Source organism: Meleagris gallopavo, chromosome 4 (genome assembly GCF_000146605.3).
Source record: "Meleagris gallopavo isolate NT-WF06-2002-E0010 breed Aviagen turkey brand Nicholas breeding stock chromosome 4, Turkey_5.1, whole genome shotgun sequence".
NCBI classification, from domain to species: domain Eukaryota; kingdom Metazoa; phylum Chordata; class Aves; order Galliformes; family Phasianidae; genus Meleagris; species Meleagris gallopavo.
This window is the reverse complement of record NC_015014.2, coordinates 48,253,817-48,278,339: the sequence shown is the minus strand read 5'-3', so window position 1 is coordinate 48,278,339 and position 24,523 is coordinate 48,253,817. Positions and strand designations below refer to the sequence as shown.

The 24,523-nt window shown below is 41.8% G+C and overlaps 1 protein-coding gene and 1 long non-coding RNA gene across 3 annotated transcripts; both read left to right on the top strand.

Annotated features, from left to right (window-relative positions):
* Positions 1 to 4: 4 nt before the first annotated feature.
* Positions 5 to 4,250, top strand: UCHL1 (ubiquitin C-terminal hydrolase L1; the record flags this gene model as incomplete). Its single annotated transcript, XM_010710310.2, has 7 exons — positions 5 to 178; positions 1,090 to 1,240; positions 2,486 to 2,571; positions 2,647 to 2,694; positions 3,077 to 3,146; positions 3,498 to 3,556; positions 3,834 to 4,250. Coding segments are annotated over 7 exons (675 nt in total), but the record flags the coding sequence as incomplete, so codon positions are not given.
* A 1,731-nt stretch (positions 4,251 to 5,981) lies between these two features.
* LOC109367368 lies at positions 5,982 to 19,289 on the top strand. 2 transcript variants are annotated; one of them, XR_004159659.1, is made up of 3 exons: positions 5,982 to 6,236; positions 13,844 to 13,940; positions 19,021 to 19,289. It is a non-coding gene; the product is annotated as an uncharacterized LOC109367368 (long non-coding RNA). The 2 variants fall into 2 exon arrangements; XR_004159660.1 differs by lacking the exon at positions 5,982 to 6,236 and adding an exon at positions 10,433 to 13,327.
* The last annotated feature ends 5,234 nt before the right edge of the window (positions 19,290 to 24,523 follow it).

Here is a 24,523-nt window from a genome sequence, read left to right as displayed (position 1 = left end):
CGGGGGGGTGCGGGGAGCGGCTCCGCCACTCGCTCGCTGTGCTCCGCAGGTGCTGTCCCGCCTCGGGGTGAGCCCCGGCTGGCGCTTCGTGGACGTGCTGGGCTTCGAGGAGGAGGCGCTGGGCGCTGTGCCCAGCCCGGCCTGTGCCCTGCTGCTGCTCTTTCCCCTCACCGAGCAGGTAGGTGCCCAGCTTTGGGGGGGGCTGTGTGCGGCCCTGCTGCTCCTGGAACAAAACCCGTTGTCGGCAGACGGGCTGTACCTGCTGTGAGCCGGTGCCCGCAGCGATCTGCCGGCATCAGCTGGTGGTGGTGGGTGTGGCTCTGCTGGGCTGCAGTGGGGTGATGTGGTGTGCCTGGCCTCCAGTCAGCTCCAACGAGAGAAAAATAAGGAAAAAAAAAAAAAAACATAAGGGTGCTTATTCTAACATGCCTTCTGTGCTTTTCTCTGTGTACCAGACTAAAGAAAGTGCTGTTAGTGGCCTTGAGTGTGAGGGGTGGTGATTCTGCGTCCTGCTGAATCACTCACTGGGTCCAGGGAGGCCTGAGCTACAGCTGCGTGGTAATGCCTATAGTGCAACATGCTGAGGAACTACAAGGAGGTGCACTTCAAAATGAACTGTGCTTAACAAATCTTCAGAAAGAAGGGTTATAACCTTTTATGTTGATCTACATGCTGTTCTAATGGGTATGGATTAATGAAGGAAAGTGGTGTAAAGGTACAAAAGCAAGGTATTGTATAGATATGCTGAGTAGTCCCATCAAATAGGTAAAACAATTGAGAGAAGAGATAAAGAGCCTATCCATTATGACTTCCCCTTCAAGCTATTTCCAGTGTACAACACAGATGAAGAAACCAAGAACAATGCTTTAGGATGTGATTAAGTCATGTAGGTAGTCCATTAAGGCTTGGCCTGCATCCAGGATAGACAGATAATGCTTTGTTGGACCTGTGCCACAAAGATGACTTTCTGGGTAAGTTCTTCTGTCTAGTCCTGGTAATGGCTCTCCTGTATGCCTGTCTCTGTGGTGATTTTGCACAACAAAAAGATAATGCTATAGTGAAACACTGAAAACAATTACATGTTCACAGCATGAGAACTTTAGGAAACAACAGACTGAGAAAATAAAGGACCAAGAAATCAGTTCCAAGGTGTATTTCCTGAAGCAGACTGTCAGTAACTCCTGTGGGACAATTGGTCTGATACACGCGGTTGCTAATAACAAAGACAAAGTTAAACTTGGTGAGTATTAATATTCTAAAATACTTGAATTCCCAGCTTTTTTACAGCAGTGGAAAGTTGAGTGGTTGTGGACTATAGAAGATACACTATATAACTTTAGTTTCTAAGTGCGTCCTTCCTCTCCTGGAGAGAAGCACAAATTGCAGAAGTGAAGTTATTTTGACTCCTATCCTGGTAGATAAGCATTGCAGGATGGGGAAGGGCACAGAGCAGGACTGACCAATGTATTTGCAAGTAGGAAACATTATGTTTAGAAATGAGCATTGACATTGATATTGATGTCAACTGAACAGAAAGTTCTTAATGCTAGTTATGTCTAGTGTAAGTGGGCTTGCTTGATGTAGTCTATAAATCAGTTTTAAACATGCCCACCTTTCTGTGAGAAAAGCCATATGGGGTGGTAATAGCATGGAAGTGTATTTTCTGAAGAGGACAGTTTTGATTCTCCTATGTAAAAAGATACAAAACTAGTCTAGGTAATGGGTGGCTGGAAGCTCCTGTTTCCTAGGAAACAAGATTACAAATTCTTGTTAACAGTTTGTCACTGAGTCTAGGTAGTGTTTACTGTTCAGAATAGAGAACTGCAAAATAAAATAAATTCCTGCCATTGTCTTGAAAATCTGAACACCTTGGGTTGTGTGGTATTTCTTACACAAAGTTAAAGGATGTATGGAAAGAAAGATAAGATCCCCATTGCTTTACTTCTGAAAGAATTCTGCGCGTGCTCTTGAATGAGATGAGTGTTACAGCATGTATTTCAGGTAAGAATAGGAACTCTGTCTCTTAGTACTGTACTACTAATTCAAGCTCTGGAAAGCCAAAGCAAGCTTAGCATGAGCAAGTGACGTGTATGTCTGTAGAGTCACAATTTTGGAAAGACAGAAATGTCTTGTAACAGTGTGCATAAATGAAAGATACCAGCTACAGGATAATTTCTTTAAGACATGACTTTCCTTCTTCCAAACCTGCAGGGAGAAATGGAAAAAGTCAAATTCTATTTGTAAGTCTGTTTCAAGACAAGTATTTGGAATACCCTGAGGCACTTGGACTCTGGCTGTTTGTGCAGGTTGTCGTCCATAGCTTCTGGTAACTTGAAGTGGTAGTTGTAATATGCTTATACTGGAGATTGTTCCAGGCTGAAAGTAATTGTTCCTAGTTAACACAGTGAGCATTGAGTGGGTGTGGGCTGTTTGAACTATAACTGTTTCTATAACTGTGCTGAAGAAAATCTTTAATCTTGCGCAGATGAGGGATCTGCCTTGAAGAAGTTTCTTGATGAAACAGCTGATCTGTCTCCTGAAGAGAGAGCTAAGCGTTTTGCAAATAATAAGGTGTGTGAACTACACAAATAATTGTCAGCATTGTCACTTAAGGGATGCAATAACTTCTGTGTGCTTTCTCTTAAGGCTATACAAGAAGTCCACAACTCTGTTGCACAAGAAGGACAGTGTCGGGTAAGATATGAATGGGTAGAATCTTGGGAGAAGAGGATATTGAAAGTGGTAGAGCAGTGCCATTTCTTGTCTGGCATATAGCTGTCACAACTCATGAAATAGGCTAAATAACTGATGGGTGAATGCAGGATTTCTTTATCAAACACGTTGAAAATTGGGTTCAGGCTGCATCTGGGAGGCTGAATATTAAGGCTTTGGCACTTTAATATATAGTAATGTATAGAGGCCTTGCAGTGGCTACTAAAGCTGAATCAGGTTATTAATGCTTTATTTTGTGTTCTTCTAGACAGCTCCTTTATCTTGTAGCTACAAGTGGGATTTTTCTAAATATAATTGTAGGCTTTTCTTAGTCTAATTAACGTGTCTAATGGTCTGTCCTAAGGTTGAGGACAACAGTGTGAACTTCCACTTCATCCTGTTTGCTAATGTGGATGGACATCTGTATGAACTGGGTAAGCTCCTGAGTGCTCTGGAGTTAGGCAGGGTTTGCTTTGCACTGTATAGCAGTGTTGGTGTCTCTGGCTAGGAATTTGATACTGGTGTAGCTCTCTAATGGTATTGTCAAAGCCAATTTATAGTTTTACTTAAAAATTTTAGCTGGAGGTGAGTTGCACTGAATGCCTATATACTGTTGTAAAGTGACATCTCCTGTAGAGCTGGGAATACTGGGTCCCCTTTTCACTTAAACATGTATTGACAATTTATTCTGTGCTCACAGTCTGTGTACTGGTTTCTTACATCACTATAATGAATTCTGCTAATGCATACTCAAGCTTAGTGAGTGATGGACCTTTCTTTCACAGATGGGCGTTTACCGTTTCCTGTAAACCATGGCACAAGCTCAGATGACTTGCTATTGAAGGTAAAAGTTCTTGCTGTTTCCCTGGAAGTATGGCTTCTAAAAGGATGGGGGGCACTCTTTCAGTGTATAGTGGTTGTACCTACTTGCTGTGCAAGCTGGTAACAAAGCAGTACTATACCACAGAGCTAGATATCTGTTAAGTGTATGTATTAACTGGTGTTATTAGATCATGTAACTTAGCTATGGGGACCCAGAGAATTTGCAGTAAGTTAGGGTCTTTTTTTTTTTTTTTTAAGTAAATGTGTTCCAGTCATCTAAACAGCTCTCTTCTTTTAAGGATTCTGCTAAGATCTGCAGACAATTTACAGAACGTGAAAAAGGAGAAGTCCGTTTTTCTGCTGTGGCTTTCTGCAAGTCTGCCTGAGGCTCTGAAGGAAAGCATTCTAATAGCACACTAGTAAATGCAGTCAAAACTCCAGTGCTTCAGTACTTGTTAAACACAGCTGTTCTGGTAACTTAAATTGTTTCCACCCTTTGCTATACACAGAAGCAACATCACTTGAGCTTACAATAAAGGATGAGCTCAAGTTTTAATGTGAACAGTTTGGACACATGATGTCTTTAGACTCTGTTTTTTCACATGTTGAGTAGAAGGTGCTTAACAGGGCTTGTTTAATCTGCGTCTATTAATGGAGCTGTTGGTTGATATTTCCTTGTCCTTAACAAGAATAAAACTTTCTGCTGGAAGACTAAACGGAGTACAGTGATCATTCCTCTTGTCCTAAAATGGCTTCTTGTGGCATCCTACGAACCTTGTTTTGTGAAGGCCACTCAAAGTTCTTTTCAGGGCTTGAAGTTACTATTTGCCTAAGGAGAGCAGGTCAGCTGAGGCAAATGTTTTCTCTAGTGTCTTTAAAGGCCTTTGAGGCAAGAGATGCCTTTGTGTCTGGATAATGTAGGCCAGGCCTCCACCATGCTTCTGTTAAAGCTTTTCCTAATGCCCAAACTCTTCAGCTGTAATTTCACATCCTTCTTTATACTTACAGTCTACTGGTAAGGTGGGATGAATGAATGCTGAAATGACAACTTGAAACAATCTGCTTTTACAGGAAGGTTACTTGTATAGAAGCAGCAGTGTCCATTTAACTGATATCGTTTCATCCTCAGGTAGGAGGCAGCATGAGAACAGTTTTTTCCTACCTGTTGCAAAAAGTAATTTGTCTGATACTGACATAATCCACGCAGCTTGTGTGTGGGTTTATTAACTTCTTACTGTGCTAAGCTGAACCTTAGAAGAGGTTACATGTTTCTTCCAAAGTGACTGGAAAATGGGAGTGTGGAGAGGTTGGGAAGCCACAGTAACTGAATTTTGAGTTGTAGGGAGAAATTTCAGGTTGGATGAATAGGAAGAAAGTGATAGGAAAAAAAGATTTAAGGTAAAACACTCATTAGCCTCAACACTCTGAACCTCTTAAATGAAAGCTTTTTACATATTCATCTGCAGCTCCTTGCTTGCTCAAACTTCAGATAACTGTAGGGAAGAATAAAGTGTCCTTCAACCAAGGCCTACAAACGTACTGTCCTAGCTGGGACCTGTCAGCAGTGTAGATTTCTGTTCTGTGGTGCTTGGTAACTTCATATGTTCTGTAGGTAGCTGCTGTTACGTGTTTCCTGTAAGCCTGGCTTTCAGGCTTTTTTTTGAAGAGTAATTCAAAATAGAAGCTTTGTCTAAAGCCAAGTGTAGGCTGAAAGTGATGTTTTGAGTTGCATCTCATTGCTACTCTTAAAGCATTATCAAAGTAAATTTGGATTCTGAAGCTTAAAAGATTAGAGTACTTCAATTCTAAACATCAGCCTCTTTCAGTTTTGGAAAGTTGAAAGCACCTGCTAAGGTAAACTGTTGCATGTTACTCTTTGACAGCATCCTTCTCAAGCTGACAAAACACGGATGAAGGCCTTCCATGGCACTTCTGCTACAGCCTCCTGCACTAGCAGAGGCCTGGAGCCATCTCTGCCTTCCCTATGACTCAGGCTGCCTAGCAACAAGGTCTCCCAGAGAGGGAACTGCTTGTGGCAGGATCACAGGGGGCTGGAAGGAGCAGCAACCATCAGATGTAGTAGAAAGAGTGGAGTCCAGCCAGCTGTGTGCCATGCCTGTAGGACTGTGCTTTTGTTCTGCAGGGGGTGTCACTGTTTAAGCTGTTGCCTTGGGTACCTATTGTAACTGTGCCTGTGAGCTACTGCGTAGGCAATACTGAAGCTACCTGAAAGTGCCTTTTGAGTTCTGACTATATTTCTTATAGTGATTGCATCAGTGTGTGTTTGTTTTTTAATCTAGCAGTGTATCTAGCAGAGCTAGTGAAATCACTGTGGCATTTATCAAGCTTCTTTTTCCCCAGTCTTCTGCTGAGGTTTCTAGACTTCAGGTCTACTGAATGGCAGACATCTGAATAATTTCTTTTTTTTTTTTTTTTTTGGAGAAGTAGGAAAAGTGTTGAGGCATTCACTTTTTACTTTGTCACCCTTTGGCTCTGGGTACATTTTCAAAAGATGGAAGACTAGCAATCCCCTCATGTACATCAACAGCAAGATTGTTTTCATCTATTTAAAATTAACATTGGTGTCTGGCAAAGCACTGAACTCTCCCCTAAAATGACCTGCTTAAAGGAAGATAAATTACTAGGGAGAGCCAAAGTTTCATGAACAGTGATAGTTGTCTCCAGAGATAAGGATCCAATTGGTAAGTATCTGAAAGCTGAATAGATGGGAGCTTTTGGTGTATTAATAGCTCAACTGTTCAAGGTATGTTAATACATTACAAAGTTAGCATGCTCAGAAGCATGTATGCACCACTTCATATCCATCTAGAATAAATTGTAAGTAGTGAAGGATGGTTTTCAGTCATTGAGTTTATAGACACTCTATAAACTTTTTTTAATGCATGTTTTCCAGCTAGCTTTACCTGCTTGCAAATGGCTTTTCAATTTTTATCTTTGTCTATTGCATCACACTTTAGCAAAAGTGTTGGACCAAGGAGTGCAAATTGCTGTAGGCTTTTCTTTCAAGAAGCTATGATCAAAAAACATTCTTTTAATTAAAATATGGTCTTCAATAATTTGACACTCTTAGCCGCATCCTACTTCAAGTGGAGCTCACTGTGCTTGTTTTCCTTCAATTTTAATCCTGAATCTCTAATTCTGAATAGAATTGTTATCTTAATTTCCTGCACATCCTCCATGATTAAATCAGCTCTTTCTGTCTGCTCAACCAAAGCCCCAAATGTTTCACCTCAGAACTCTCATTGTGACAGCTACTGAATCAGGCAGGCAGCTTGCGAAGCCTGATAGCGGTGTTCCATGCATCTCTAAAAGAAATCAGTGACTGGTTCTTGCCACTGCTGACCTTCCAGATGTGAGGATTTTATTGTGCAAATTATTTAATTTGAATCAGTAAGTTACTGTGGTTTTTCTGCAGCCTTCCACAAGTGGATTTTTGACATAAAGAGCCATCCTTAGAAATGTTTCAGAAATATTTAGGATTTTCAGGTAGGATTTCAGGTTTATCTGTCCAGGCATGCACATGGCAACTTAAAATCATATCCAGTGTTGTCTGCGCTCAACCTCTTAACAGTTCTCTGTTGGGAGCTGTAATTAGCCTGTTCTGCAGGTGGCAGTGTTGGGAAACTTATGGCAATAAGTGTGATTCAGGAGATCAGCCACTCATTTATTTGAAGGTGCGTGTGATGTGAAATATACTGTTCCTTCCAGTTGGACCACTCACAAGCTAAAGCACCCATTTAGTCAAATGTTAATTCAAGTTTGATGCAACATCTGAAGCCTCTTATGCATTTCAATAGCCTTTGGCTTAGGTCCATAGCTTGTTTGCAGTTAATAAACACACCACTTCATCCCATTACATTATATGTTACTATTTCAATGTTTATTTTCTTACAGGAGTAAGGGAAGAGTGGGAATAACTCCAGTAGCATCCAACTGTTGATGCCCAGATCAATCTATAAATACTTAAGATAGTGAAATAACCTCAAAAGGGGAACAGGAGTACTAGTGTCTGCTGCCTTTTGATGCACAGGCACTGGGGAGTTCAAGTGGCTGGCTGATACCCTTAGTCTGTGTGCTGGAACTAGGGAGAAAAGACAGAATGGCAGTAAACCTCACTGTCACAGGTTCCCTCTTCTGCTGCTACCAACAACTAAGGAGAGACTGATGACAGGTCTGAAGCTCAGTGAGATTATGAACTGAGTGAGAACAATCAAGAACTTGAGAAAATGAAGACAAAATCCTAGCTCTGAAAGCCAAGTAACGGCATTTAAATTCTTTTGTGACCAAAGGAATTAAAATATCACTTGTATTTTTTCATTTTTAAAGTATTGTATAGGGTGATATTAAATTACTGGGAGTGGTTGATGCACCAAATACTTCAAACCCGAGGGATCTCAAATGAGCACGAGGCGAAAAGAACCTCACAGTTTAATGCAATGAGTTGCTGATCTCATCACCTGGCTGGAGCCACTCTATGTATGGACAGGCTGGGATGTAGGCCCTTGGGGTTATGGCAGGTGCCAAATTGAATATAAGCCCACGTGTTGTGTGCTCTCATCATAAGTAAGACAAATTGCATACTACACTGGGAGTTCTACTGGAAGGAGTGAGGCTGGCTGATGGAGGAAAGGTGCTATCCGTCACTACTTGGCACTGATGAGGCTGCACCTGGACTTATGTCTAGTTCTGGGACCTCAGTCCAAAGAGGATGTGGAGGAATCTGGAGAGGATCCAGCTGGAGATGTAGAGTACATGGCCTGCAAGGAGGGCTGGTTGAGGTTGACTTTTTCAGTCTGGCATAGAAGAGGCTAAGAGAGGATCTAATTGTACCATATAACTGCTTCAATGGCATTTACAAGGATGATAAAGCTAGCTTTTTGATAGCAGTAACCACAGAATGCATCTTGGAAGGTTCCATTTGGGACATCTGGACACTAGATATGTACTTGTTTAAAGGGAAGTGGTTCAGGACTGGGAAAAAGTCATCAGAGAAATGATGACCCATCTCCAGCCTTGGAAGCTTGCAAAGCTAAGCTAGAGAAAGCCACAGATGATGTGATCCAGTATGCCCAATACTTCTGAGCAAGGGATAGGATTAAACCATCTCCAGAGGTATATTCTGAGCATTGCAATTTATGAGGACGTACAGGACCCTTACTGGAGTGCAGGAGAAAGTCAAAGAATGCTTGATGGGCAAAATGGGAGAAGAGACAATTCTTGCTCATTTCTCATAGGTCATCCTTCCATTAGCACTGCAAATGCTGTAAGATGGTTTAATGACATTTCTCAGCTCCTTAAAAAATTGCTATGCCTCAGAAAAGTAGATGGAGCCCAATGCGTGGATAACGAGGAATATAGAACTGATTTGAAAATTCCTTACGTAGTTTTTGCTTTTCAGATGCGGCTAGCAGATATTACAAGGCCTGCAGCAGGGTATAAAAAGTGAGGAGAGCTGCATGACATTGGAGGGACAAGGCTGGGCTAATGTGTTTTGGTAGGGTTAGCATTTTAAACTCAATAAAAAAAAAAAAAAGACGCTTCAATTGCTTACATTTGTTCAATGTCAGACTGAGAAGCATTATTAACTGTGGCACTGTAACTAGACTGAACTGCATTTTCTTTTCAAGACTTTATAAGACTTTATAAGCATGTTCAAAATCTTACCAGAACAGCTTCCACTCTTAATGTGTTTTTACTGTCCCCACTGTGCAAGTAAGGAACTGAGACATAGATTCAGTGACTTGCTTAAGGTAGTACATGAAATTGATGGCGAAGTTGGGATTAAAACTCATTTTATAACCATGTATGTTTTGTTTTTCAGGCAGAGTTTTATATCTGCACTAGTTTGGCTATGGGCCTGAGTTAATATATTTTACCTTTTAGCACGGCTTATTAGCTAAAGTTGACTGTTAGGCTAACCACAGCTTGACTGGCTTTGAGAAGAGTCGGGTGAACTCATGTCTGTCTGCAAAAGAGGGTCTGTATTAACACTTAATCCTGAGTCCCCCTCAATCTTTGGTAGATTTCTATTGCATCATAATTCAAGAAATAGTACTTTCTCCCTCCTTTCCCCCCTCCCATCCCACAGAAAGGTTAGGTATGTGGGAAAGCTGAGGAGTTTCAAAAATCAAAATTGCAAATTATTGTAGAAAAGATTGACTCAAGTCTAGGACTTCCAGTGGCCTCAGCTGGGCCTGGGCACATAGAGCTGAGGCTGTGTACAAATAGACATAAATTCCTTGGTCAGGAATATAATGATATTTCCACATCTGTTTAGATTCGGAGCCTGATCTCATCCTACTAGGAGGGCAAAAATCCATTTGCTTTCAAGCAGAAGCCCCTCACTTGTGATTTTTTCACTCTGGAGCGGACAGAGAATTAGCAAACTGCCAATTCTTTGCAAAGCTGTACAAATTCTACTCCATCAAGTGGGACAGCCTTTCTTAGAATGATTAAACTTTTCCAAGATTTCATATCCTCACTCATCAGACTCCATTTACAACAGGAAATTACAGTTAACCTCTATGAAGACTTTCCCTGACTAAATCCAATGTTTATAAATTATATCCCGGCAGAAAATGTGAATCCCGACTGTGTAACTATGGTCTGAAGTGTAAGTGTTCACAAGTCCAACTGCTTTCCAAAATTTTTTTTGCTACAGCAGAAGCATGAGTTTGTATAAATAAAGTATACATTTTTAACATATTTGCTGACTGCAATATAATAGATAATGTTTGTGTGCATTAGGGGAGCTCAGACCTGTGTGGGCTGTCTCTGCTGTTGTTCTCAGACAGAAGGTTTTCAGACTTTTCATCAGCAGTGACCACCAACAGAGCAACTTCCCTCTCTTTGGGGTTTTTTTTTTCCATAAGAATGCTGCTGGAAAGCTTCTTAAGAAATAAGCTCTATAGAACTCCTTAAGAAATAATAACAAGTTGGGTATGGTTTATCCAATCCCAGCTATTCTTTGTGTTTGTGGCAAGATCCGACTATTCTTCCTGGCATTCAGGCCAAGATATGCTGCTTGTTATATGCATGTAATAACTTCGTACAGACAAACAGGTACAAGGTACCAACAGGTGAAGGATAGGCTCTCTCCAGAGAGGAGAGTGGCAGCGAGGGACCAAACCAGTCACACAGTTCATCTTTAGGTTTTTTTGCACTGACCTAAACAAATCTCCCAGCAGGACTCAGCATCATTTCTTCCTAAGTGAGATTTAATACCATATCCCCACTGTGTAAAAGGTGCAGCATGCAGCATGGATAAATCTATTAAATAATTTTTAAAAAACCCTTAATGCTAAATACAAATCTTAAAACCTGAAGATAGTCAATAGATCTTGCATGGTATTCCTTTAAAATGCTTGAGATAGAGCTGCTATTCAGAAGAATATTCTTGTTAGGAGCAAAAAGTCAATTGGTCACCGACTGTGTTGAATTTAGGCAAAGCTTATTGTACCCTTACTTAAATTAGGCTCTTCAGTGAGGTGCCTAAAGTTGGGTGCAGAGTGGATTTAGCTAAATTTGGTTGTGGTACCTGGCTAGTTGTCTGTTGGAGTCACTTAATGGCACCAACAACTGTGACCTTACAGAGTGGGAGGTGACACTATGGGTTGGTGCTCCACCATACTGGAGCTCATGGGGAGAGGGCCTCATCTCTGACTCTGCAGTCAACCATAAGCAGTGACATCAGATGTGACACACAGCATTCCCATTTAGGACTAGCTTTAGGAAGGAAAATATCTCTGCTGTGCACTGACAAACGCAGCTTAAATGAAAATGTTAGCATTCAGGAGAATTCTGGCCTGTGACCCAGATAGTACAGAGGCAAACCATTGTGTGACTGTAACTCGTTAGTAAATGCAGTTCCACAGTCAGCAGTCTGCAAAAATGCTTATTTCCAAAGCAAGCTTTGGCTGAAGCTTTCAGGCTGACTTCTGTTTCAGAAGGGAAATGTGATACAGGAGCTAGAAAGGGCTTCCAATCCCCACTTGCTGATTTATTTATATTCATTCTTATCTAGAGCAAAATAAATGCTGTGCATATTTTATTTGCAAGTGAGGTATGATCAGTGAAATCCACCAGAAAGCAGAAGTACATGCAGCAATGCCCTTACAAATCTGTACTTACGGCATTCAGCTATGCAACCACTGCCCACAGTACGGATGGACAGACTTCTCATTTGTGGTTCATTAAGAACTCTGTCTAATCTGAAAATTATTCACAGTCTGGACTGGCCTTTGTATTTAGAACTGTATAGCACTCCAACATGCAGATTTTGTACTTGAATCAGTGATAAGTTTCACTGCTGCCTGGTGGTTGTTGCAGTGTACTCCTTGTAGTGCATCTTTAAGCCTGCTGGTCCAGAAGCCTTTGGGATGAGACACAGCAGGCAGAGGCAGCCCAGCTCTGCATTCCTTTGCAGCAGTCACACAGCATTATGTATGCTACAATGTGGCTGGATGCAGTCACATGGGGACTGTTCTCCAGAACAGGATTCTTCTTAAGACAGTTCCTCTTTTCCCACTCCAGGTCTCACTTGTAAAACCCTTCACTGTGCATGAGGACCTCTGTCCAAAGAAGTCCATGTGGGTTTAAGACCTCAGCTTGAATTGCATATTTAATTCTATAAAGATTAGACCATGCTGTAAACTGTGGTGCTGGCTTTAGCTGTCAAGGTCCCACAGCACATCCTGAACTCCTGGTCAACCAAATTGATGAAGAAGACTTTATACAGAGAAGCAATGGCTTCCCCTAGCTAACTCCATTGCCGTACCCTTATTCTCGTGGTGTACCATCTTGTCCTGTGATTGGGTTTACTTCTTTTAAGACAATTACTTTACATTAGGTGTCTATATAACCAAGAGTAAGTATTTAAAATTTTAGTGCTTGGGTAAGACTAATCCATGCCTAATTTGGCTTGTAGGATATTTGGTTTGCAAAAAAGTGCCACACTTTCCGTGCTACTTTCTACAGACTGGTGAGCACTTAAGAAAGAAAAGAAAAAAAAAACACTTAGCAGATAGACAAGGGAACAGCATTGAAAGCCTTAATGGTCTATATGTTGTGAATGGCAGCATCCAGATTTTGTCTTGCCTAGTTCTGTGATTTAACAACAATTTTGTCACCCCTCTGGAACTAAGATCATAAGCCCTACTCCTAGAAAGCAAATTTCAATTCTCCCTGCTCATTCAAAATATTTTCCCCAAATCTAATATATCTAATGCTTTTGTAAAGATAACAGCATTTTTCTGTAAACAGCAAATATATTTTAAAAGTAGTTTTCAGTGGTGAAAGACTTCAAGCTGTTTTCTTTCAAAAATATATGTGGATATCTGTTTTGTTTCCTTTTGTTTTTCTATCCTAAGAGTTTCTTTGCAAGTAGGTATTTGCCAGTGTTGAAAATAGAAGCACACTGTTTTGGGTGTGCAGTGAAATTAATTTTTTTGAGCTAATGTCCTCCAGAATCAGGGTCTGAATGAAGCAAGGTTGGGGAAGAAGTCTTCATAAAAGCAACTGGAGTTAATTGTTCCTTGCATTTGGTTTAAGAACAATTTATCCAGTTTGATCAAGTTCATACAACCAACTCTAAACCAGTCAAAGTCAATGGCAAAACATTCAGTGATGTTAAATGGTACCATATTAGATCCATGGTCTTCTTTTGCCCACCTCACCAAAATCTAATGGTTTAAAATACACAGAAAGAGCATTTCCCAGCCAAAGCTGATGGATGCACAGTGACAAGCCACAGCAAACAGATGGAGGAGAGCAGGTGAGCTGGGTCAATGAGGCCTAATGTCCAATGTCCAAATCTGCCTCCAGCTTCTGCAAGAAAAGCACACAGGGCTGATCCCTCAGGGACTGACAAGCACTGACAAACCCCCTTCTGCCTGCTGTGCCAGGCAGGGAGAGTTCAGCTAGCATGCGGGCAGTGTGAGGCCTACTGAGCTGCCCCGAGCCAGCGCAAGGGGCAAGAGTTTTTTCAGCCATGCATTGCATTAGCTACTTAGTTTAAGTACTGTACCACTTGGCACTTTGTGGTGAATGGTTCTCTCTCTTCCTGTGAATGTTCTCTGTATGTAAATACATTCGAGCAATAATGAATGTAAGCGTATAAGCCATAAAATATCTGCTGGAATACGGACTTGAATCCGACTCTTCCACCTGGTTCCTTACTGTTCACTGTGAAGTCAGCACCTCAACTTTTCTCCTTGGCTTGATGTATAGCCAATTTCCCTGTTGCACAAGGCCCCATCTAAGCACCCTCAATGATCTGTCTCCTTGGCAGGGTGAGCGAGACCACCAGGCAGCTTTGGGTTACCAGGAGATGAAAGTCTGCCACCAAAACCAAACACAACCAGGACAATGTTGGCAGAAAAGATAAGGTGAGCGAGAATGAGGAAGGAAAACAAACATGTAGGCGAGGACTGGAGTCGTGCCTAAGAGTGCAGTACAGTGCTCAGTTTTCTGTTGGATATACTATTTAGTTGCAGCTGATGGTTAAAACAGCTGATGATTGTTGAAGGTACAAAATAAGGTTGTTGAAGGCAGTGAGGCCTGAGATTGCAGGTTGATGCTCCTTCTATAGATGGCACTGTAACTTTCCAAATGCATTCCTTTCCTGCCTATAATTTGTCTGATGTTATCAGTGCTAAGCTATCTCTAAATAAACAAATAAATAAATAAATAACCCACATATAAAAGGTAAAAGACAAAACAAAACTCAAAAACATCAATAGCACTGAGATGCAACTTAAATCAAAAGTATGATTTCTAGTCTCAAGAACACTGCAGCATTATACTGGATCTGATCAAAAAGCACCTGGTCTCAATGGCATCCCAATGACATTCCCTGGAGTGTGATGTAAGAGGAGAGCAAAAACACAGTGGTGCGCTCTTATCAGCTGCACCAGCTTACAGGAGCTGCAGGGACACCACATGGGCAGATGTGGTATCTTTGTATTTAATGTTCCTGGACAGATTTTTCTTCTGGGAATGTCTTCATTTGCTTTTGCACCCAGGTAGACTTTAAACATCCACAGCAAAGCAGACGGTCCTGTAGGAAACATGGCTTCTGTCTTTTTTTTTAGAGTGAGCACAAATCCAAATGCTCGGAGCAGGAGCTAACTAAAACCAATTGCTTAAAAATTACTAGTCGTAGCTGGTGTCCTCTATTATTTTTCCCACTGCACATAACTTCTGCATGATAAGGACACTTCTATTTTAGAAGCACCACGTATAAACAGTTCTGTCACCACCCTCAGTGCACTCACTGGTAGCTCAGCAAACATCATTCTCAGTAATACCAGGGTAAATACCTGTTCAAGCAACTCCATTTGTAAACACAAAACATTTCCAAAAATATCACTGATTGAAACACCCTTCAAGAAAGGCCTTGTTAGTTCATCAAATTTTAGAGGGGCATAAACAAATTACTTTGGTTAACAGAGTCAAAACCCATCACAAAATAAGCACAGACAGCCCAGCAGCCCAGCTTTTCCATGGGGCATTCTGCTCACAATGCAGCCAAATGGACTTCATAGATATTTCAGGTAGAAAGATGCCTCTGCGTAAACAACTACCACACTCCTGAAAGCAATGTAGCAAGCAGTGACATATGTCCCAGATCCTACGCAGCCTGCACACTGACAGTTTAACAAAAGGTATATTTCTATGTAACACAACTCTTCTATATAACATATACTGTTTCAGCAGTACCCCAAAACATTTAAGTTCTTTCTTCACTACATAAAGACTTTAAAAGCAATATCAATATTGCATTTCTAATCCCACTTATTAAATGCTAACTAAAGGTGCATACATAATTTTAAGAGAAATTGCCATCTAATAGCTTCCTTTTCAACAGAACTCCTGCTACTATTGACCAGAACTGGTAACTTGTAAATACCTATGAAAAAAAGTGAATCCCTTTATCTTTAGGAAATTTACAGCAATATTCTTTGAAAGTAAATACACAGATAGTACAATATATACAATAACTGAGCCAGATTTATTACTATGATTATGAAGAAATAGACCATGGTTTATACCTGATAAGAATAGTGCACTTATTCTGTGGAGAGTGAAAGATTTATTGTGTGTTTAAGCATTCATTTCCTTATTTTTGTGCATGTTTTCTGTAAAGGATATGTTAACTATATTATGATCACTTGAGAACTTAAATGGATTTGGGAATTCAGCCTGAAGTTTTGCAATCACTCAACATGTTATAAACCAAGGATATCTGTTGGTGTAAACATCTCTTTCCATCCTTCTGAACAGTGTTTCTGTAATAAGAAATCAGCCATGGGATGGCTTTTGTATTATCACAAGCTTTGAGACACAGAGTGTTCCAATAAAGTCATTACAATTCTTATATCAAGGGCCAGAAGTTTAAGAGGAAGATAAGAAGTGAATCCTGGACATTATTATGTGTTCTCCAGACATTATGGCCTCCTCTTTGGGACTCTGGCATTCCTGTGGAAGCAGACAGGCTTCATAAACCTCATCTCTCTTTCTCTCCTCTGGGGGTTCTACAATCTTGAGTATTTAAAGATACAAATGTAAATGTATATAAATACGACTTTCTAAATAGCAAGATGACTCTCCTTTCTCCTCCTTCTCACATGAGAGATGAAGAATTTTCTTTGCATCTCAATCTTTCCCCTACATTTCTCCTGGAGTCCCCAGCACTCTCAAGGCCTCAGAAAGTAAAAGTCACGCAGTTTTTGAGAAAAGCAGCCCTAAGAATTGGCAGGCTTAATGGAGCATATGTGCAGCTCTTACCCTTTTCCCCAGCACAGCACCTCCAGCATGTTTCCACGTGTTTCCTCCACCACCACAAGTTTCCAGCTGGGTTCTTTGCCATGAGCACCTTCTGTTGCTTTCAGTGTCTGTTTTCAAGTCTTCTACAGTGTTTCAGCATTTTGTTGAAATAATTACTGCAGAAAGGGAAAGAGAAGACTATACCAAACTAGTGATGATGGGATATGCCCACGGATTGTCTCAGCACATGCCTTGAAGAAGCACTGTTTATCTAGAAGGAGATGCTCTCAACACTTGAGCCTCCACTTTCCTTGCTGAAGTGTCTTCCACCCCTAGGCTGAGATCATGAACACTCGAGTGCTGCCAACCTACTCCAAAGTACAAAGGCAACATTGGTTCCTAGCAAGGCAGCAAAAAAGACAAGTTTCATGTTAGAAGAGCTCCCACAGACGATAGCCTAGCCACACTGCTGGAAAATCTTTCACTCTGTAGAACTCGTTGTATGTCTTTCCTTAATCACTGGAACAAGTACCCCACAGGTCTCGACTGCCAACAAGATTTAAAAGTCTTTATCCCTGATGGGCTCGTATTTTCCCAGTTTTACTGTTGCATGTAAGATGCTGTTCAGTCTCACAAGGTACTCCTGAGTTGATTGTTCCCTCCTTTTCAAATCTCTTTATTATATTCTGGTTGCAAAGTGGTCTATGAAGAGAAACATTTAAATGAAATGTTACAGTGAAGTTTGCCTGAAGTACAGTAGACACAAATCTCATCTAGAGGAAGGTGTCCATGCCCGTGGCAGAGCAGGCTTTGAACTAGAAGAGCTTTAAGGACCCTTCCAACCTAGAACTTCAGAAAAATACATCATTATCTGGAGACTCCTTGGCCAAGTTTGCAAAGTGATGCTGGTGTTCCCTGCACTATTTGGCCTAAACTTGAAGATTTTATTTCTACAAGGCTTTTCTGAAGCTAGTGCTCCAATTTCTTGAAGACTTGCCATCCATTGTTCCGATCTTTTGCTGGCCTGCCAGCACACAAAGCAAATATGGTGTCACTGGTGTCTTAGAACTGGAATTTTTTAAGGCATGGATGGACTTAGGTGCCTGATCCCATTAATTTTGATGGGATCTGAGCATCTAATTCCTTTAAAGTCTTATGAAAATCCCTATTCAGATTCCTGAGCATGGATCATCAATATGGAGAAGATATAATCCAGGAATATGATATTTTAAGAAAAAAGCTTAGTAAATAAGGTTCTTTTGAAAAGCATTGATTAAAGAAAAAATGTAGATATCCTCCCAAGTGCTGGTTGGATTGGCTGCAGGTATGACAACTGTGCAACCTATGGTTTGCCTTTCCTTCCCTCCAACTAGATCGGGAGCTTGTGTGATAGGCAGCACCAACAGCAGCCAAAAAGAGCCTGAGAATAAGAGTCAACTGATTTTGGAAATCAGTTCAGTAACATGGATTATCAACTTTAAGAAAGTTCTTTCCCTTCTTTTACATGATCAGATGAAGTTTTCTTAACCTTTGAGTTTTTTTTTAGAGGCTCAGAGAGGAGCATTTGGGCCTCTAAACTGGGAAAAACTCCAGATATTTTCCCTGGCTAGAAAGAAAGACATAATTAAAAAAAAAAAGTAATAAGAGAAACTTATGAAAATAACTTAAAAGGATTCTTTTTTCCAATTTTTGCTTTTTTTTTTTTTCTTTTTAAGAAGAGACCTCATGAAGTTTTTTGGCTGTACACAAAATAGCAGTGATTTCTTGGCAATCTCATCAGCTACACTTTCATCTGGGTGGGCAGCTCTTAAGTAGTAAATCATAGTGGTCCAGACTGCAGTTCAACAATGTTTAATATCCTCCTCCTCCCTGATACTTTGTCAACAAGGATTTAAATAGGAGATAAACCTTCATTGTGCAGTAGATGATGTCACCACATCCATTCCTAAAAGCAGCCATGAAGAGAGTCAGTTTGGATCCAAAACTTGCTCCAGGGCACTTGAGTTTCTGAGGCTTGGCCAGCAGTGCAGTGATGACACTCCTGGGTTGGAGATGGCTCACATCTGAGCAGATGGCAGAAGGGCAGAGTGAATCTACATTCTGGGATCGTGTTGCACCTTTGCTTACAAGTTCCAACCCCGAGAGATGTGCCAGGCCCTCCTGGACTCACACTCTTGCAGGACAAGACTCAGAAAAAGTCCCAGAGTTTTTAGTAAAGTGAAGTTTGATCCCCAGGAAGTCTAGAAAACAGCAATTCTTGAGAAGCACTAAAAGTTTTGTAACTTTTCCTACGGAAGGCCCAACAAATACCTATGGTACTATGTGTTTCTTTAATGCCTAAATGTCTCACATATATTAAGAAGCATTCTGTTTCCATTAGAAGCTCCAGTGAATGAGTTTTTACCTGATGTGTGTGTGTAAATGGTGAAGTAATATTAATCTGATTTATCAGCCTGTTGGTACTTGCAGTTTAGGGATGGATGTACAAGAAATTCTGCTGTCTGGGGAGATGTCCACATCTCACAGCTGTAATTCAGACAGGGTTGCAAGTAATACTCTATCTTTTAAAACGGGTGGAGCAAAGTAAAGACAACATAAGAGTCTTCATTTTGAGCTAGGGCTGATGTCTGATTTTGACATCCTAACTATGATTATGTGACTACATGCCTGTGATGATATGATGGATGCTGTCTCTCCCAGATGGTACGTGCTACACCAAAGCACCTCCACAGCTTTGATGCATGTCTTGTTCTGCAAGGGCTGCCAGGCTGCAGATCATTGAACAAGACAGCCTGCCTTCAGGGAGCAAGCTCACCCAGATCTCACCCTGCACAGCTTTCTCTTGCCTCCAGATGAACACAGTCCTTGGCTAAATGTTGTCCTTTAAAAATTCAATACATAGGTAAATATATATATTCCTGTATCAAGAAACTAAATTGTAATGTTTCTAACTAAAATAAATTGTTGTCCTGCATAAAGTCACTCTTTACTTTTCTCACCTTTTTTTTTTTACTACTTTTTAGCCTATTCTTCCTTTCCATTTTCCACTTTTAGCTGCCTATTCCTTTACCTTGAGTAAATAAATATTGTAATTCACTATCAATCAGCTAATATCCCAAACAAGTCTGTATGAAGCCCAGGACTAATTCCAGGCATAGGTTTTTTCTTTTTAAACCTGGTAGGAGAACAAAAAAGAAGACTTTCTCTACTTTTTTCTAGATGATGCAAGTGACTGCTAAAATTAAAGGCTGAAAGTGATGTGGCTTTTTCCAGGTTTGTCAAACTTCCAAACGTTGCTACCTAGCAAATAGCTTCTCTAACCAGTGAGAGATTTTTTTAATTTTTATTTTTTGTCCTTTTTGCACGTTTAATACAACAGCATAGTTTGGTGATCTACTTGGTTATGTCGCCATTAATACAAATATATATCAAGGAAATGAGTATCAGAACACAGGAATTTACTTTGGAAACTAAGACTTGATTTCCAAATCACCCATTTCTGCAGTTCTAGAAATTTGATTTTCATCTTATTTGACACCAGTTTGTCAGTTTTCAACTTTATTCACTAGATGGTGTTTCATACTTGACAGCCCTTCCCATTCCCAAGTAATGCAACCCTATAGCCCTCATTTGAAGCTACGGCTCACTACAATGGTTTGTGGACATCTGAACAACCTGCTCTGTCTACTTAGTGCAAAATCAGCTGTAGGGTGATTGCAGGTACACCCTGGAAGTGGAGATTCTTGTTGGAAGAACACCCTGGGTCCACTTCCAGTTCTTAATGAAGTAGATTGTGGGGAAGTAGCTGAAAAGTAGTCAAGCTCAGAAGAAACCTGGCAGGGAAACACTTCTTTGCCCTTCTGTGCTGCTTCCAGTTCAGCACATAAATGATACCTGTTTGCTGTTTCTGCTTTAGAGAAACCATGCTGGCAGGTACACAGCCCTACAGGCACAGAGCTTTTATCTTAGCAGTCCAACAAGATCACTGATAACACTGGTGAAAGGCACTCATCACTTGCTTGTGATACTACTTCTTTCACTGGGTTCCTTCTGCCCTTTTTTCTCAGCGGTTTTCACAGCTTCTCTTTGGCACATTGTTCCTCCACCTACTGCTTGGGAACATGAGGAGGGGAGAGGCAGAACAGGGATGGACAAAGTTCAGAGCCAAGATGGGGGCTGTGGGAGGTGGGGAGGAAGTCAGCTGGGCTAGGGGGGTGAAAAAAAATGATGCTTTTTAAAGAGGATATAGGAACTTCCTAGCCCAGAGGAAAGGCAGGTCTTGATGAGAACAATATAAAGAAGGAAGGAAATGGTTGTTTGGGTGAGCAGGAGAACCGAGTGTGGCTGTGGATGAAAGGCGAAGCTGAGCCAGCCCCGTGCAATCAGCAGAGCCATCAGCGTGGGATCTGGGGCCTTGGGAAGGAGAAACAAGTGCACAGCCAGGGAGGGGGCCGGGCAGGGAAAATCCCACACCTAAAGAGTATCAGCACTCAGAACAGAGATACGGATCAGGGATTTGGTACACAGGGAACAGAGAGGATGAGAAGAGCCCGAAGAATTGTGCTTTGGAAGGGGAGTTCAGCTTGAATACTTACAGGCATTTATGAGCGCGGTCTCTCATTTTGAACAGCCTGCAGTCTGGTTTGTGGGGTTCACGGCTGAAGAGCATCGTGTTTCAAAGTGAATCAAATCCTGAATAATCAACAGCTTTTCAAATCTAAAGAAATAATTAAATGCAAAGACAGAACTATAGAGAAGTGTCAAATAGTGCTCAGCCACTATTAAATTAGTAAAATAAGGTGCTTTACTTTTCAAAAATCAAACTATAATTACAAAGTAAAGAAAACCTGCTTCGCAAAAGGGCTGCATGCTCTCTCCCAGGACAGGGTGAGAAGGGGTAATGCTGCTTTTCTCAGAGGGAAGAGCAAGCACAGGAGACCAAGCCAGCCCTGTACCCCTCTGAATGGCTCAGAACGTGGATGCCAAGACAGACAGTATGCTGCTGAGTGAGTGGCAGTGCAGAGAAAGTGACTGTGATGGAAGGCAGCACGGCAGGAACACACAGACAGGTGCTGTCAGCCAAATGCTGAATGCTGCAAATGTGCCACAGCAGATGCCCCAATTAAATAAAATGCAGAGTCACAACATTTGCTTGAGTGATTGAGAAAACCAACATGCTCTCGTGATCTCAGAATAACTGATTGTCATGGGAAACAAAAATAACTAAAGCTCCAGTGTTACTTCTATTATAGCTTGTGTGTTAAAAAAATAAAAATAGCTCCAGTGTTACTTCTATTGTAGCTTGTATGTTAAAAAAAATAAAAATTGAAAAACCTCTCAAACGTGAACAGCCTTCCTCTGAGTCATTTTTCAAAATTAGGCTTTCTCTAGCTCCTAAATTGACACCCTTACCAACCTGCTCTCAAAGACAGCCTGCAGAGTGGAACTATCTTTGAATCTAGTTTTATCAATGAAGAAAATGTTGAACTTTCGGTGAAGATTTCTCCCACAGCCCTCTGCTCTGTCCGATGCTGCTGTGAATGTTTCTCCTAGCTGCTCACTCAGCCTACCCCTCCGTTCACCCCTTCATGCACAACAAGGTCTGAAGTGCTCATCCTGACTTCGGTAGTCAGTAAAAAAATCTCCAGATCTCCAGGAGTATTAGATGGACTAGACGGGATTTCTAGACAACCTTTAAACATCCCTTCCAACTCAGCATTCTATGATTCTAAGATGCCTGAGGAGTTGAGGAGTATCCAGATTAATGATGTTCCACGTCAGCACACACTCACCAGACAGCTGCTTTGCTTTTTGCAGTCCTGTGACTGTGATGGCCCTCAACTAACCGGCTGCTGGATGTGCCTACCCTTGTTCTGCACCCCAGAGAATGAAGGAACCCTGAAGGAACTCATTCTAAAATGAGTATTCTACAAGCTCAAGTTGTCCACAGGACATTCAGTGGTTTGATAAAGGGAGAAGAGACAAGCAAATCAATTCAATGGATGTAAGCGCTCGAGGAAACAACCAAAGAGATACTCATTTGGTGCAGCCCAGGCTTAAAGACATTAGACTGATTGCTGACAGGAATAAAACAGTTTCTCTTCCCAACAGAGAAAACAAAATTGGGTGGCAGACCACATCAGCCAGTACCAAACCAGCTTCACAAAAGCCTGTTTTTTTTTTTCCCTTCTGTTCAAGGTAGCAAAGCCCTGACAGACTCAGGAGCCCCTTTCCTCTGCTTTCACCTTCCCATGACCACCCCATGCACACTGTCCCACAGCTCCCTGGCGCAGTTCCCTCACTCACCGTGAGCACACTGCCTCCAGGCAGGGCGAGTGCACCTGTACAAAGCTGCACAAAGCACACAGCTTGGCACTGCTGTCTGCTCCTGCAAAGGCTTTCCCCTGTCTAATGAGCACAGATGCAGATTGTGGTGAGGTGATAAGGACTGCTGAGATGCGAGCTAGGGTTTTACTGGAAAGAAAACCAGAGGGGCTGAACTGAAGCATTCATTTTAAAACAACAGCTACAAGGAAAATTGTTCTATTTTGTTGCTGTTTTGGCTGGAGTGGCAAAACGACATCAAGAAAACCCTCCTGGAGTTTCCAAGTGCTTGTTTTCATATTTTGCCTCTTATGCCAGTCAGCAGGGTGGCTGCAAAAGGGAAAGAAAAACCTTTGCAAAAATCCATAACTGGTGTCAAGGGGCTTACAGAAAGGCCTGCTGCTCCCCAGGCAGATGGTGGCTTAAAAAATAAAGCAAGCTGGGCTGATGCTAGAGCCGTGTTGCCATGGGAACAGGGAGGTAAGGATGCTGCTCAGATCTGACCGGATGGAAGCAGGTTCAGGATTAGGATTAGTGAAGAAGTGGCCAGATTCCTGCTGCCATGCACAGTTTTCCTATTCTCTTAAACACAAAGTAGGGCTCTCTGAAGGTCTGCATTACACATCTTGGTGCAGATTTCAGCAATTTAAAAAGTATACACCTGAATGCAAGAGGGTGCACGAGCACTGAGGCACATCAGCTTTAGTGATCCACGCAAACAGGGTGTGTAAATGGCAGAAGGATGCCCACCTTCCAAAGCAAGACACAGCATGCAGCAGTGGTCAGCCACGAGTAGCTCTCCACAAGCTGGGAATGGGGAGCAGTGAACAGCACAGCCACACAGTTGGGATTGCAGAATAATAAGAAAGATGATAATGATTTTAAATTGTCAGCTTTCTGCCTTAGGAAAACAAAGTTAATTGTGCCTGATATATATCAGTGTTATTTAAATATTACAAGAATCAGAAAATGGCTTGTGTTGGCAGAAGTACTTTAAATATACTTGTTAGTTTCCTTCAGATGTTTGAGGTTAGCGTACCGAAAACAGCGTTTTCATCTCGTTGCTGTTTTCAGAAGAATCCTTATGTGCTGATTTCAGGCACCTTGCTGCTCCAGCCAATTTCAAACCATAAACAGAGTCCAAAGCTAAATGCAACGAAAACAAACTCTCAGAATGAGAACAGAGCTAAATATGCAGATTGAGATTATTTGAACAGTGAGCATTGTTTCCTTAACTGCTGCATAACGACGAGCAAGATTCGGACCTTTAGAATTGAGGCAAACTCACACCTGGACGAAGGGAACTCTGAAGTCCTGCAGCTTGCAGACTGCTGGCACCGCCTACGGCTGAGCACTGGCTGAGCCAGGTGCTCCGAGGAGCCCCGCTCAGATACTGCACTGATTGGGGGCGAATGCGCGCCCACCCCCGTGCTCAGCACGCAGGTGTCCAGCAAGCGGGTATCTTTTTAAGCTGGAATAAATACAAACGACTAACTTTAGCTCATCTTTCCAACACGACTAGATGAATGGGCTGGTTTTTTAGGGTTTGGTTTTAAAAAGGCCTTTTGAAAGAGTTTTCCTGCCAGTTTCTAGAAACTTCTACGCCTCGCTTCAGGCTTAGGAGCATTTCTGCTCGAGCTGGGACTGCTCGCACCGCCTATCAGCCGCGCAGGTCTGCAGGACGCGCTCTGCCTTCTTCTTCTTCCCTTTCTTCTTCCCTCGCCCCAAACCCACGCTCACGTGCGGTGTTTCTTAGCACACCTGGGAGCGCAGAGCTCTCGGGCATCACTGACATCTCCCGCCGCTCTCCCTCCGCAGCGCTGCCGCGAGCTGAGGGACGGGGCTGCGGGCACAACGCCGGCTACGGCCGGGGAGGGCT